Source organism: Tympanuchus pallidicinctus, unplaced genomic scaffold, assembly GCF_026119805.1.
Source record: "Tympanuchus pallidicinctus isolate F22 unplaced genomic scaffold, pur_lepc_1.0 scaffold10, whole genome shotgun sequence".
NCBI lineage: Eukaryota > Metazoa > Chordata > Aves > Galliformes > Phasianidae > Tympanuchus > Tympanuchus pallidicinctus.
In genome coordinates, this window is record NW_026294619.1 from 8,802,737 (window position 1) to 8,817,333 (window position 14,597).

Below are 14,597 nucleotides of genomic sequence, written 5' to 3' on the forward strand. Positions count from 1 at the left end.
ACTCCTTTCCAACGAGACTCAAAGCAGACATCAGATGTCCAAAGTGCTAATTACTGACTTGGATTAAGTTCCAGGCAATTTAGCTGAGCTTTCAAGGGTCAACTTGTATTTCAGGGGGATTTTTTTTTCTTTGAAGTTTTTTTGCAGCGATAGAGTCTCAAATCAGTCAAAAGAGAAGCACTTACGTGATCAGCATAGACTGATTTTCCCGATCTGTGGATGAGAAAAAATGAGACAAACTTAGTGGGCTCTACTTTTTGCTTATTACCCTTGCAAATTAGCACCAACTAATCCAGAAGCAGTCCTGAAAGAGAAGCATAGGATCACGAGAAATAGTGATGGAAAAGAAAAAATAAGCCCCATGTAGTCCAGCTTTGAGCAGTGCCAATTCTACCCTTGCCCTGAATCTCCCTCTTGTGTTTTATTCAAGTCAGCACTAAACATCTGAGTCATGAATATTTCCTTATGTCTAGGAAACAATAAAATAGAAAGTAATTTCCTGTCGGCAAAACATTCATTTCTTTACTCCGGTGTAGGTTTCTGCTCACACCTGACCCCTTTGCCCTGCAGTATGCACCAGCACAAGCAATTCTACTGCTTGTTAAATGACCCTTCCTCACTATGTATTCTTGTTTGGTTAGCTATGCTACTGAAATAAAGTCTTAAAGCCTTCTTTCTGGTAATGGGCCTGAGCAGAAACAAGCATTTATAAGAACAGTTTGCAATCAGTATGTTAACAATCTGGTTGAGCAAATACGAAATAATACCACCTTCCTGAACCATCTAAATTCCTCTTCTCTGTTTTAACTCCAGAGATCCTGACCAGCTGCACATTGGGCTGCCTGGCGATATTTCACTCTTATGCAACAAACAGAGCACCTCTCTGCAGCCACATACAGACCTCATCTGCCCCAGCACCTCATATCCTCTTGCATTTACCATTTTATGAAAACCAGGGTGAGAGCAGCGTGTGATTCCAATTCTACTGGAACTTTCTTGCCAGACTCCCAGTGGAAGCACATCACTGCTGCCCCCTGCTGAAAACCCCCTTTTTTTTTTCTTCAGTAATTTGAAAGCTGGGGTGAGGTTTTGCAAGACAATCTGGAGCTGGTTGCTCACAGTAGGCTCTCAGCCACGAGGCAATCAGACAATGCTGATCCACAGCAGGTTCCTGGGTGCGACATGTGCACAGCACCCTCCATGGCTGCCCTTCATTAACCTTTCAGTGTTTGCATCTGATGAGCATCAGAATGAGCTCGCTGCTGCCAGAACCTGCACGATGGGCAGGAGAGAGAAAAGAAAACACAGTAATTAATACAATTATGGATGCAGACTCCCAAGCTCCTGTTGCTTGTTGAGTATCTGCACATTTGGTGTGCACTGCTCTCTCTAACGGCCATCTGGTATCAGTCACGTCTGCTAAATAAAGCAAAACTAAATTTAAAAGCAAGGAGCGCCACTTACTACGCAGCATGTCGTGGTATGCGTTATCAGCAATGGAGAAGATGTGAGGAGGGGCTTCTGAGCGCCTCTTGCCTTTGTAGGCAGCAACAACCTCCGACTTGTAGACAGGCAGCCACTTGTAGGGGTTTATAGTCACGCAGAACAAGCCTGAGTAGGTCTAGAGAGGAAAAACGGACAAGGAAGAACAGCCTCTCAACGAATGAGAAAAAGAAATCTGAGTAAACCAAGCAGAAACTGGTGTTGCCAGCTTTTATCAGACTTGGAATTCTGATTGGAAGTTTTAGAAATTCATATCAAAGGCTGAAATAACAGTCTGCTAAGTGAATTCCTATTGGCAATCAATGACATCGCTATTACAGATATTAATCACAGAATCACAGAATGGCCTGGGTTGAAAAGGACCACAAAGATCATCTAGTTTCAACCCCCCTGCTGTGTGCAGGGTCGCAAATCACCAGCCCAGGCTGCCCAGAGCCACATCCAGCCTGGCTTTGAATGCCTCCAGGGATGGGGCATCCACAGCCTCCTTGGGCAACCTGTTCCAGTATGTCACCACCCTCTGTGTGAAAAATTTCCTTCTAAACCTCCCCTAACTTAGTTTAAAACCATTCGCCCTTGTTCTATCACTATCCACCTTCAGAAACAGCCGTTCCCCTTCTTGTTTATATGCTTCCTTCAAGTACTGAAAGGCTAAAATGAGGTCTCCCTGGAGCCCTCTTTTCTCCATGCTAAACAAGCCCAGTCCCCCAACCTTTCTTCATAGGAGGGGTGCTCCTGAACCGCTTTCCAGAGGGGGAAAAAAGTGTTTCTAAGGTGATGATCAGACAAGCTGCCCCTTCAGCAGAGCAGAGGAACAGCAAGATCTACATCTGATTTTATGCCTGGCTGCCCAGCAAGAGCTGCTTCCTCTTGAAAACAGTAATTATGAAATAAAAATCACAGTTTTTCTATTTGAATTCTATTCTTAGGAAGAGAAATCTGGGAGAAAGAACTATTCTTAGAGGAAGAAGTCTGAGAGAAGCAATCTGTCATTACCAACTTGCTGTGAGCACCCTAGGAACAATTTCAGTTGGTTGGTTCAAAGAGAAAATTTGGACCAGGTTGCCCAGAGAGGTGGTGGATGCCCCATCCCTGGACACTCTCAAGGTCAAGTTGCGTGGGGCTCTGATCAACCTGATCGAGCTGTAGGTGACCTGTTCATTGCAAGGGAATTGAACTAGATGACCTTAAAAGTGTCTTCCAACTCAAACCATTCTATGATTCTATGTAAACTTCATAGCAATGCTCTCCAAAGCTGTGGAGCTTTTTCAGTGTTTGGAAAAAAAAAAGGAATTGGTAACCTATCTAAAGTAATCCATGTTTATAGTGATTCTTTGGGCTTCCTACATCAGCCCACAGAACACAGTTCCAATTGTAACTCTAGGGAATTAGTGTTAGCTGGTAACTTTTCACGTACTTAGTCTGTGTCCAAGCATAAAACTTCACAGAAACCAGATACTATATTGGCATAAACACAATATGCATGTAGATTATTGAGTTAACAAATCCAGGAGCCTTCCTCCCAAAATAGCATTTGGACCTGCTTCAGAATGCCCCTGGTATGAGTCCTCAGTCCTAATTTTTAAGAGAAAAAAAATCCAACCTATAAATGGACTGAAGCGAGATGACAAATGTCATTTTCTGACTATAACGATCTGCAAGACATAACTGTGTTTTAGGACACACATGTTCATACAGGGGTTATTAGATGAATCCTGAAGCTGTATAACAATCATAATTTAAACTGGATTCAGTCCCCCCATGAAAACCACAGACCTGAATAAGGATTGGCTAGAAAATTTGTAGATTGCCCTGACTGACTTCAAACACAGTTGGATGCAGCGCACTGAAGGCAAAAGTTTGGTCCCATAAGAACTGATGCTACCCAAGCTTGTTCTGGTGATGACAGAAATTATGTTAATGATGCCATGGGAAAGATACAGAGTGAGGAATAAAGCCAGAGCAAAACAAAGCAGATGCCAGCTGAGTGAAAATGAAAGGAAGAAAATTACAGAACTAAAGATAGAAAGATTCCTAGTTAAAAGAAGTTATATGTGTGCTCTAAGCTTGAGGCATTGTTTCTTAACAAGGAAATTGCTATGTCTAATAATGTCATGTATTAATATTAGAAGTAGAAAAATAAAATTGGTTTCCCAAAGGCCTTGACTGCTGAAAATATGTTCTATGACACCCCTTTCCCAGGCAACCAAGGAAAAACAGAACTTGACATCATCTTATTCACTTTTGTTTGTCTATATTCATTCAAATCTACTGCAAGAAACTTCTTTCCTTTTTGAGCAATTGAACCCTCAGTTTTATGGCATATGCAAGTTATAAGCTGAACGTGAAGAGCCTGTGTTCAAACATCATAGCACTTGAAATGCATGTTTCCAAATACACAAAGCAGGGACCCTTACATAAATCATCCAGTTGCTGTAGCGCTTCCTCAGGTTGTACAACACAGATGCCTCATTCAGATGGGTCAGCATAGCCATGTCCTCAATCATGTCAAATTTGGGAGGGTTCATTGACTGCACATCATCTTCTTTTATAGTCATGGTCTGCAAAGACAGATAGAGTATAGCAGGTCTAGAAAACACTTAGAATCCCAATCGGTTCCCCTCCTTAGAAGTAAATGTATTATCTCTCTCAGAGAAGGTCCTCCCACTCAATGTGGTCTAAGTAATTCCATTTGTTTTCACACACGTAAACAGAAGCAGGGAAGGCTGAGATGCTACAGGTAAGGAGAGTGGTATGGCTGTGAAGCCATAGATAAGCCATGAGATTTAGCTCTAATTGTGGAGGATTTTTACCTCCTGCCTCCTCCTAGGATTCAAACCTGGCTTGAATGGTCGCACATCTCTGCTTGCAGTGCTTTGCAGAAGTTGATGTGCCACCAAACTCCTATTTTTCTCATGGCTGTTTCTTATTTGTCATCAGCTACTGAGGCTTCCTGTTCAAAAGCCATTTCACACATGAATGTGAACCAGGCAGCAGAGCTTAAACTGAGCCAGGTTTGTTCTGGGGCTTTCTGCTCAGCCCTCCTTAGTCATGGGTCAGACAAAAATGCTTCCATACCCGTCCATCTGTTGTCTCAACGGTCACTTTGCCACCGCTGGTTTCTGTAATTTCAGCTTCAACATAAGCTTTCTTCTCATCAGGAACCCAACATTTTTTTTTCCCTGTGAAGTTAGGGAGAAGAAAGGCTCACAGACTTGTGTTAGAATAATAACAGCATGCTGAACTGGGATTGGTAGGGTTAGTTTTACCACACGAGCAGCACAAAACCTCAGGGACCACAGCCAATCATAGAGCTGAGGGAGCTGCATGCCAAAACAGAAGGCGCAGGGCTCACAAATGTTGTCTCTCCTTTGAAACCACCACTTGGCTTCCCTAAATCCTCCCAGCACAAGGTGTCACAATATTTCACAAATGCTGGCTGAGTCTCAGCCTCCAAGGGAAATTCATAATCACTAGCATTGATGTGCAGACGGACGAGCCGAGATCCAAGCCCAAATGAAGCAGTTCGCTAAAAACTCACACCAAACATTGCTAACTGAATGAGGAATTCAGCCCACATTATTTGCCTGCCAGCTATCAGATTTAACCTTATTCCTGATAGTCTCCTGAAGTTTATATTGAAAAACAGCAATATTAATAATTCACACTGAGTTACAACTGCTGCTTTTTAGAAGTTTGGAGTACCTGTGCTAGACTTCAGATGGCTCGTTATAGCCACTACTCTCAACAGAGCATTGCTGTGGTTGGCATATTTGCTCTTACTACTACACCTCAGATCTCATGTAAATGCATTTTGTGAAAAATAACTCTTGGAAAGCTAAAACCTAGTACTGGTTTGCCTATCAAATGTATAAATCAAGCAGATGGAGACATCTGTTCACATCACAGAAATGCTTGCATTATCAGAACATCAGTGCATGATGATTTTCTCTCAAATGGACAAAGAAGAAGCAATCCCTCTCTTATCAGTACCATACAAATACATCTTAATTCTAAAACTAGCCAATTCTTAGTACCAGTTGATAGACTGCTTCTCTTCAGCATTATCAGGGGCTTCTTGTAGTTCTGCAGGAAAAAGGATCACAAAGTTGGTTGCCAGCTGCCTCAGAAAGCAGCAATAACAACAGGGCTTTGCATCCTGGTTTGTTCTGCATTTCCCAGATATATTATGGATGCAACCTTTATCTGGGTTAGCTGGCCACTGTCACCTAAACGGTACTGCAACTCACCATCGAAGGCAACAGTTTGTGCCATCATCAGCTCCTTCTCACTCTTTCGGAGAAAGGGAGCAGCCTCCCCGAATTCCGTCATGTCCATCATCTTGGCAAGGTTTTAAGGTTGTACAGCTCAAGGAGGAGAAAGAAAGGACCTGGTCTGCAAAAAAGAAGAGAAAAAATTGTATTTCTTGGACCAGAATGTGGCAGGTGGCTGATTAAAATGGCCTAATTTGAAACGGCAATATCGCCTGTAGATTTGTGGCTTTACTGCACCCTTAGCTAAACCCTTGTCCAGCTCAGTTTAAAGCCAGCCAGATCCTGCGTGGTTCAAAACTCTGATACTGGTTGCAGTTATCTCTACAGGAGAATTCAATCTTCTTATGGCATGAAAGTTGCTTTAAAGCAGCAGATGAAAGGCACCACTTGAAGCTGTGACTCTGAAAACCCCACACCAGACCACACCTCAGATCCTCCTGGGCAGCTGCTTACTTGAAACGCCAGCACAAGTCTCCAGGGACACAGCCCCATGCTCCTGGTGGAGAAAGCTGTTGCTGGAGCTGGATACAGCTGGTGTCCCAGCAGTGCTGCTCTCAGATGGTGCCCTTCAGCCTGGCAGAAGCCCAGGGCTCGCCCACTGTGGGTATCCCCGTGCAGCAGGGCAGGGCAGAGGGCAAACTGCAATGCTGGAACAATGGCTTTGAAGTTCTTCACATTAATCCGAGTTCATTACTCCATCTTAATGCCTACAATGCTTGTTTTCTCAGATAACACAGCCATGGTGTTTAGGGATTTCTTATCGTGAAAGAAAGGCCAGGGCACGCTCACATAAGTGCAACTGATCTGCTGGTTTTCTGAGCACTAAGGTGCTAACTGGTTATCCTATTCTTAATTCTATCATTTAGAGAGCATAGACAACTCAAATCAGTGATGCTTTATATAATGAAAATTTTGTAAGTACAAATCATCTTTAAGGAAAATTAGTCTAAGCAGCTCTATCCAGCTTTTTAGTAGGAGTTAATTTGATTCCTGTGTCCTTTCTTCAACAACTGCATCAATGAGTTGACATACACACACAGGTATGTATAAAAATGTACGCACACATATAGAAAATACTCAGGGTGATGCTCACAGAACATCCAGGGAGTTCCATTGCTAAAAGGTGTCCAACCCCTTCCAGCTCCCTTCCCCAGTTTAAGAATTTTAGGTATTCTTTCTTTCAGTTCAAGATACTATTTGATTACTATCTGAAGCTTCATAAGTGACCCTCAGATATTATCTTTTCCCTTACTCTATTTATTATCCAGAACAGCTGAAAAAGTTTCAAGAACCCTCTCAAGACAAACACTGCAGTCTTTTAAAATTTAATTCAATTACTTCTAAGAAATTGCTATAGATCTAAAAGCTCTAAAATCAACGAAGGCAGTTCTTTTTTCCACAGCATATTTCTCTTGAGTGCAAAGACCTAAGACAGCAGAGCTATCTAATGTTTAACACCCATCCCTCTGTCTCTATCACCCCTGCCACAGTGCAAGCTTAGGATTTTTGAGTTTGGGTCTACATAAGCACAAATGTCGGCAACTATTTTAACATCATCTGAAATGAGCAAAATTCCCTACTGGAAACAACTCAAAACTAGCATGGCAAAGTCCCTCTCCCTCTGGGGAGTGTGTTTAGCTCAGCTCTGATTGGGCACAAAAACACGTCTAAACAGAAGGGCGTTAGAACTTTCCACATTAAATATGCAAAGATAAGAAGTGCCACTTCAGTCATTACCCCTAGGATTCAGGAGATATTCTTACAGGTCCAAATATAATAATCCAGACCTTTCCTGTGTAGACCCACCCCATTTGCAGACCACTTTGGGACAACTGTTCAGCTATACTTTCTGATACAATTTTGTCTTAGTATATATTTAGGGCTTACCACTATGGCAAGCACTTTACAAAGCAGGGTGTAGCACGGTGCTGCTGCAGATGGGAGAGAATCCCTTTTTCTGCCGTAGTCTCATGTGTCAGGATTTAAGACAGAGTCCAGAGCCCACTGAAGCACTCAACAAGCCAATCCATTGAAAGATATGAGAAACTGGAAGTGCTTGGCTTATGGTCAAAGCATCATTTGCAAAAACTACTATAGTGAGGAAGGACAAGGCAGAGCAAAAGACATTCACTTTCCTTGGTAACGCCTACTCTCTTTAGAGGGCCAGAATTGTAACACAAAGTTAAGTGGCACACCCAGAAGTACCAATAATTTGGTGATGCATTCAAGCTTGGAAAGGAGGGACCTTGTCTTTCTCTACTGTGGCTGTTGGAAGAGCTACCACAGTGCTGGGAGCTCATCTGCCATAGCATCAAAAACCATCATTGTTTGCCTTCAGAGGGAAAATCAGTAAATCTCCAAGGGTGTGTCTAAAGAAATCCTTGAAAACACAGGCTGCTTAAAATCATGAACTACATAAGTCATCATCATCTCTTGCAGATGACAGAGAAGACGCAAACATGACTTGCAACTACTGGTCAACCAATCCACTCAGATACACAATTACAAGTGACTTGACACTGTCCTAAGTAGCTGATTAAATGAGTTCACTGGTGTCACAAAAGAAGCACCTATTTTCCATCCTATTATTCAAGCAGCAGCATCACAGGACAACCAACACAGTGCTATAGGTTTAGAGGTACAACTACTAATAAAACTTAAGCCCCGTGAAAAATGTATCGCACCAAAACTATGGCAAAGTGTTAGAGCACAGCTGGGCACACGCATTCAGAAGTGAGAGAGGTTGGTACTCACCCTGCAGAGCACACACAAAGTGTCACCGCTCTGCCTGGTCCAGACTTTATATACACCACCTCAAGGTCACCAGCGATGGCTTTATAAAGGCATTGGGCCTTTCCTTTATGCCTATATTTGTCTGTCGGATGAGGAGACAATGCTTGAGCAGGGAGCACGCGTGGCCAAGGGACAGAAGGAATGCCAGAGGGGGAGTGCTCTGCGCCTGCTGCCCCTTGTCGCTCCATTCCTGATCCATGACTTCATGGGAGAAAACTTCCCTGCCTTTCCACTGTGTTTGTACAGGAGCAAGGCTTCCTTCCCCGCATGCCTGAGGGTTTGATTAGTGTTGGCTTGGGGAGGGAGGAATCAAGGTCTGCACAGATGTAACTCGCCTAGGAAGTGAGAAGCAGAACTTGTTGTGCAAGAAGCAAGTGATTTTAAAGGGAATTTTGTAATGTGAGCCAAACAGCCTTCAAATAACAAAGCTAGGATATGCATTCTCAAATCCCAACCAAAAATCTTAAATCCCCTTGCTGGGCCTCAGAGAATAACAACTAAATCTGTTGGCTTAGGTTTGAAATAAACAGGTATTCTGCTGCTTATAAGAAAGGCGAGATGGAGAAGGTTTTTGAGAAAACATTGATTCTGCCTGGAAAGTGAACTACAGGTAATGAATAAAGTAAGCATCAATTTTAGTGAGTGCTTTGCTTCAGAAAACTTATTTATGAGACTGAATTTAGGTCTTCTTATTATCAACTCATTTTTCCTGTTAAACAAGTGCCGTAAGTAACACAGGTCTCCTTTCACCTTAGTACATAAAAAGCAAAATAACTGACACGTTCAAATCGATTTGCCTTTACCAGCATGGGTAGATATATAGGTTTCTTTTGATTCCAGCATAAACTGAATATAAAAGCTCAAAGGAAAAATAAATACTGGGGACAATGCTTATTTTCCACAAGGGAACTAGGGTTCCATAAAACTCAATTCCAAGGAAGAGGGGAGAAGCAGGGAGGGAGCTTACCTACAGCTTCATTGAATTCTTAGATACCCACAGGAACAAATGGTTTTGTTTGTCACCAGGCAAGAAGAAAAATATTTGCATACCAAATCTGCTATTTTTAAAGCTGCTGCCTTGAGGACTGGGAGATGATGGGTTGCACAAAGTAATTACAGAAGAAATTGAGGGATTTGTGGATGTGATTGACTTAAAGACAGGAGACTGAGGATCTGAGTGCTTCAGTGACCTGGTATTTTTAGCGTTTGGGGAATGCAACCAAGAGGCAGAGAATAGCTACTGCTTCACTAGAGAAATGCCACCTTCAGAAGGATATAAGCTAAAGAGAGGGCCCTCTGCTAAAGCTCAGGACGAAGCTTTCAATCCTGAATTAATCTGTAAAAGCAACCCAAGCTTGAGCTGAAAATGAGCTGTGTGTCACACTCTGGCACTCGACTGGTGGTCAAGCTCTTCTCATTTTTGCCCTTAAATCAGCATCACTTCCCACCCTGCTGCTTTATAAGTACTCAGTGCTCTGTAGCATGGATGTATTTTGAGGTTGGATTCAACTGTTGTTTTTATACTTGACAACAAAGGAAACAGAGCTCACGCTCCCAACTGAAGTGAAAAGTGAGCGACTCTGTAAAGATCAAGGAGATGCTCCCAATCACGTAATTCAAAACAAAGTAAATTGTGTGCATCACTGGATTCCAGGATACTGTTAACCTACTGTCAGGGCTAAGAATATGATTATTTCAAGCCATGAGCACATAGCACACTGCTGCTCTCTCCCTCTTGCTCCTTCCTAGCACTACCAGCAGCTTTACTTCTAAGCACAGTATTCCCATTACCACCTACTTCGCGTAGAAGGCATCTTTTACAAATACTCTGTTATCACTTACATGTTTTCTGTTCTGCAAACATTCAGCTTCTGTCAGCCCCGCATGAACACTGTAGTCTCTCTCCCACGCCTCCTTTGCTTTTCTGGGGCTGTAAACAGCTGTTTCTGTAGCTGATACCATTGCATTTTAATGCATTTGTCACTTAAAAGGGACACAAGACAGCAGTGGGTCAAAATGTGATGAATTTATTTTCCTTGCTGACCTGGTGTGAATTAGCCATGCACATGCTATTCCTGCCTTTCTGGAGTTTATTAGCTTTGTGTTAATAAGAAGCAGAATTCACAGTGTATTTCCCCTAGATTACATTTGTAGTGGTGACAACCAAAGACACTTGTCTCTCGCAGGAGCTACTTTTAGAAAGGTTAATGCTGGTCACTATTTCTAAGGAAGCAAGGGCCTTTGATAAGAAGTGCTTGTGACAAACCTATTTTTAATAACACTACATATTGGAAAAGAATGTAATAACATTTATCAGCTCCAGACACAGATAGTGTCAATAGCGTGGCCTTACACAGAAAAAGTGACACCTGGGATCCATAAAAGCCCAGTTATGAAACCCTTTCCATTTTATTAGAAAAAAAAAAATCAACGAGTTTACTGTCTTATGATGAAACTGGCCTTTAGACAAGTGTCTAAAGCAGTGCAGTGCAATAACCTGTTACTCCTGAAGAGACGGATCAGTGAGATAGACGAAGAGGAATGCAAGACATAGCTGCTAGTAGAAAGCATCTCCTGAGCCACTGTGCTCTGCACTGCTCTGTAAGCGAGCAGGAAGACTGTCCATGAGAAACCATACCTAAAGTGATAATCATAGCTTTTTCGTGGTCATTGATCCTTGCTGCTGTTTCAAGGGTACATGAGAACAAATAAAAATAAACTACCTAGGTACTCTTTGAAAAAAACAAGTCTTCCACACAAGAATGCTTCTGGTGGAAGGAAAACATGAGCACCACATCCAGCAGCACATCCAAGTCCATGCTGTACGGGCAGACACATTTTCTCTAGTGAAGAAACTGTTTAACTCTTCAAGCTGCTGAGACCCCAAAGAGGAATTAGGAGGAGTGATAAGCTTAATCTTAAAAATAGTTATGCTCTGCTACATCTCTAGAAGATGAGAAAATTGGCACTAGCCATTCCATTTAAAGTTTATGACTGCCAGATTTGGGTTATTGGAAGGGGAGATTTCATGGTTAATGTATGCCTTTTTGCCCCTTCCACTGCAGTACATACTCAACCAGTGGGCACAGATGTCTGCATTCTAGGGAGGGAGCAGTAGATCATCCTATTTCTTTCAGGATGATCATTTTAGGTAGTTTCCTCTGTTTAACTCTTTGCCTATAGTGACTGTGTGGTGCACAAGTTTGCCATCGGTCATATAAAGGAAGTGTAAGTTTTTATGGAAAACATTTTCTTCCATGCCACTGGACCAGGTGAAATTATTTCTAAGCCAGCCACAGAAATGCTTACGTGCCTTTTGAACCACTGAAACTCATGACCTATGGCTACCAGTATGCAGATCCCCGAGCCCGAGTATCTTCTCATGCTTTGAACTGATGGAGGCCACTAGCAGGGGACAAATGCAGGAAAATGCATGAGGCCAGCAGCTGGGTTGTGGAGCTTGGCTTGCTTCCCTGCTGGATGAGCAACATCTGAGAGCTGTCACGGGTGCCTATCCCTGCTGACACGTGGCCATCACACTATCACTGGGATGTTTGAATAGGTCAGGGCTCTAATGGGGAGCACATCTCCTGGGAGCAACACCGGCGGCACTCAGAGTGAGGATTATTTAGTACTAATAAATCAGCACTGGCCTGCCTCATAGCCCCACAAAAAATAAGAGAGGTGAAAAACAAGAGGAAGTGAGCCTCAGAACATAATTGGCCTTAGCTCTTTGGCTGTGGAGATGTGCTGGGGAAGGGAAAGTCTATCACACGCCTTCCAGAAGTTGGCATTCCCCCTCCTTCCTCCAAAAAGCTTCCAACTGCCCAGTTTCCAACCTTCCCTGCAGTGAGGTCAGAGCCTGCACAATGGCATGGCTGCAGAATTGCTGTGCATCCTTTTACTGGCCTCCACACGCACCCATTGCTTTCATTTAGTTCTTTTCCCCACTTCCCTTTTACACTGCTCTGCATTATTCTTAACCCTGGGGGAAGGCAAGGAGTTAAACGCCTCAATAACATACGGAATTAGTTCAGGTTAATCTTTTCAGTATTCATTAACTAAGCATTTATTTGCACAGCACGTCATTAGAATTCCTGTAGCCCACTCACCAGTTTTATTATGCACTACCCGAAGCTTCTAGTCTGAAATGCTGTAGCCTTGATCAAGGCAGAAAAGAAAAAAAAAAAAAGAGTCATCAATTTCTCTCAAGGGCTGTATTAGGCAGCCCAAACAGGAAGCAGGGCGCTGCATTGGGCAGCCAGCCTGGGACTTTGATGCTTTCTCTCTGCTCTGCAAATTACATTTCCATGTCAATACGCAGCACTGCCCTCAGATACTTGGAGGCCTTCAGATACAACATATCCCAGCGCTCAGCACCAACCTGCTGCAAGACAGCCTCCCTATGTCTTCTCTGCGCTGCAGCCTTAAGAATATAGGGCCTAGGTTAAGTGAGGTAGAGAAGGGCATAGGTCTTGCTGGTTGCCCATTTTTGCTGCTGTTTATTTTTCAAAGGAGGTGAGGAGGAAAAGAAAGAAAACTTTTCTGCCTCTCTAGACACAAGTAATGTTTCAGTGTTTTGCTTCTGTAACTCTGCCTCTTAGCTCGACTCCTTGTCAAGGATTGTTTTCTATCTTGCTGCCATATTTATCTTATGCCAAAAGCAAACTATACAAAAAAAAAAAAGCACCAACAGTTCAATCGGGGAAAGAATTGCTTTGCAGAGATACTTAACATCAGAAGAGCTGAGAAAATAGACCCTGTGTGATGGACGTGACACTAAATAGCAAGGAACCAACGTGGGAAGCCAGCTGTGTGATTCCTCAGTATTTACATCCAATAAACAAAGACAAGATGCTTTTTTCTTGCTGAACTGATCACCTCAGCTAGGAAGCAGCCAAAGATAGAAAAAACAAACCTGGGTTTTAAAAAAAAAACACCTATTTCCAGAAACATTGCATCCTGCCATGGTCCAATGACTAAAATTGACAGACAAGAAACATCAAACACCTCCAAAAATGGACATACCATCCTTCTCTGTAGTGGCAACCACTTATACATGCACTGTTTGATGTGCATGTATAAATATATATACTTCAGTCTGTGTATATTCAAACACATGCATATGCATGCATACTTACGTGAAAAAAAAGTTTATATTCCCACCTTTCTCATACCAACTGTGGTGTTCTACACTTACAGCTCAATGCTTGATAAAAGGGATTTTTTTCTGCAGAGATAGATACTGACATAGAGAACTGATCATAGAATCAAAGAATGGTTTGGGTTGGAAGGTACCTTTAAGATCACCCAGTTCCAACCCCCTGCTATAGGCAGGGACACTTCCCTCTAGAACAGTTGCTCAAAGCCACATCCAGCCTGGCATTGAATGCCTCCAAGGAGGGGGCATTCACAGCCTCACTGGGCAACCTGTTCCTGTGCCTCACCACCCTCACAGTAAAGAATTTCTTCCTATTGTCTAGTCTAAGTCTACTCTGTTATGATGCTAAATCTACCTGTTATGGTGCCGTAACAAAACATCAGCTGAAACTGCAGTGAGGTTACGTGTATTGCTCTTCAGCCATTCCTGTTGGAACAGAACTGATTTAAAATTCCTTTTCTTTTTCTTTCTTTCTTTTTTTTTTTTTAAATTTAAACATGCATTATATCTTCAAAAGGAAAAAACGAAGGAGGTGAAAAAAAAAATAAAAAAAAATCAAACGATGTACTTGAGATGTATTGCACAGAGCCAAGGTACCTGCCACACACAGCTTTAGGCACTTCGGTATTGCAATGCTCCAGAAGAGAAAAGCAAAAGAAGAAAAGAATACCACTTCTGGCAGAACGAGGTAAAGACTGACTGCTGTGAAAATACTGAGCAAGAATGGAACTTATGCCCTGCATCAGAGGGGACCTCTGAAGCCTTGCATTAAATACTGTAGCTCAGTGGCATGGAAACACCAAACAACTCATTTGACAAGACCACCAGCCCAGCTAAGTAACTTGTTAAATTTTCATCAAAGTTCA

General features: G+C 42.6%; 1 protein-coding gene across 1 annotated transcript in view; it reads right to left on the bottom strand.

Moving 5' to 3' along the window:
* The window catches only part of MYH15 (myosin heavy chain 15), a 43,567-nt gene extending 37,648 nt beyond the window's left edge, over positions 1-5,919 (bottom strand). The window contains exons 1-5 of the mRNA XM_052705163.1: positions 5,754-5,919; positions 4,582-4,685; positions 3,921-4,064; positions 1,465-1,621; positions 186-213 (exon numbers count right to left, since the gene is read on the bottom strand). Coding sequence (XP_052561123.1) covers positions 186-213; positions 1,465-1,621; positions 3,921-4,064; positions 4,582-4,685; positions 5,754-5,844 — 524 coding nt within the window. The 5' untranslated portion in view covers positions 5,845-5,919. The remainder of the gene's footprint in view (positions 1-185; positions 214-1,464; positions 1,622-3,920; positions 4,065-4,581; positions 4,686-5,753) is intronic.
* Between the last annotated feature and the right edge of the window lie 8,678 nt (positions 5,920-14,597).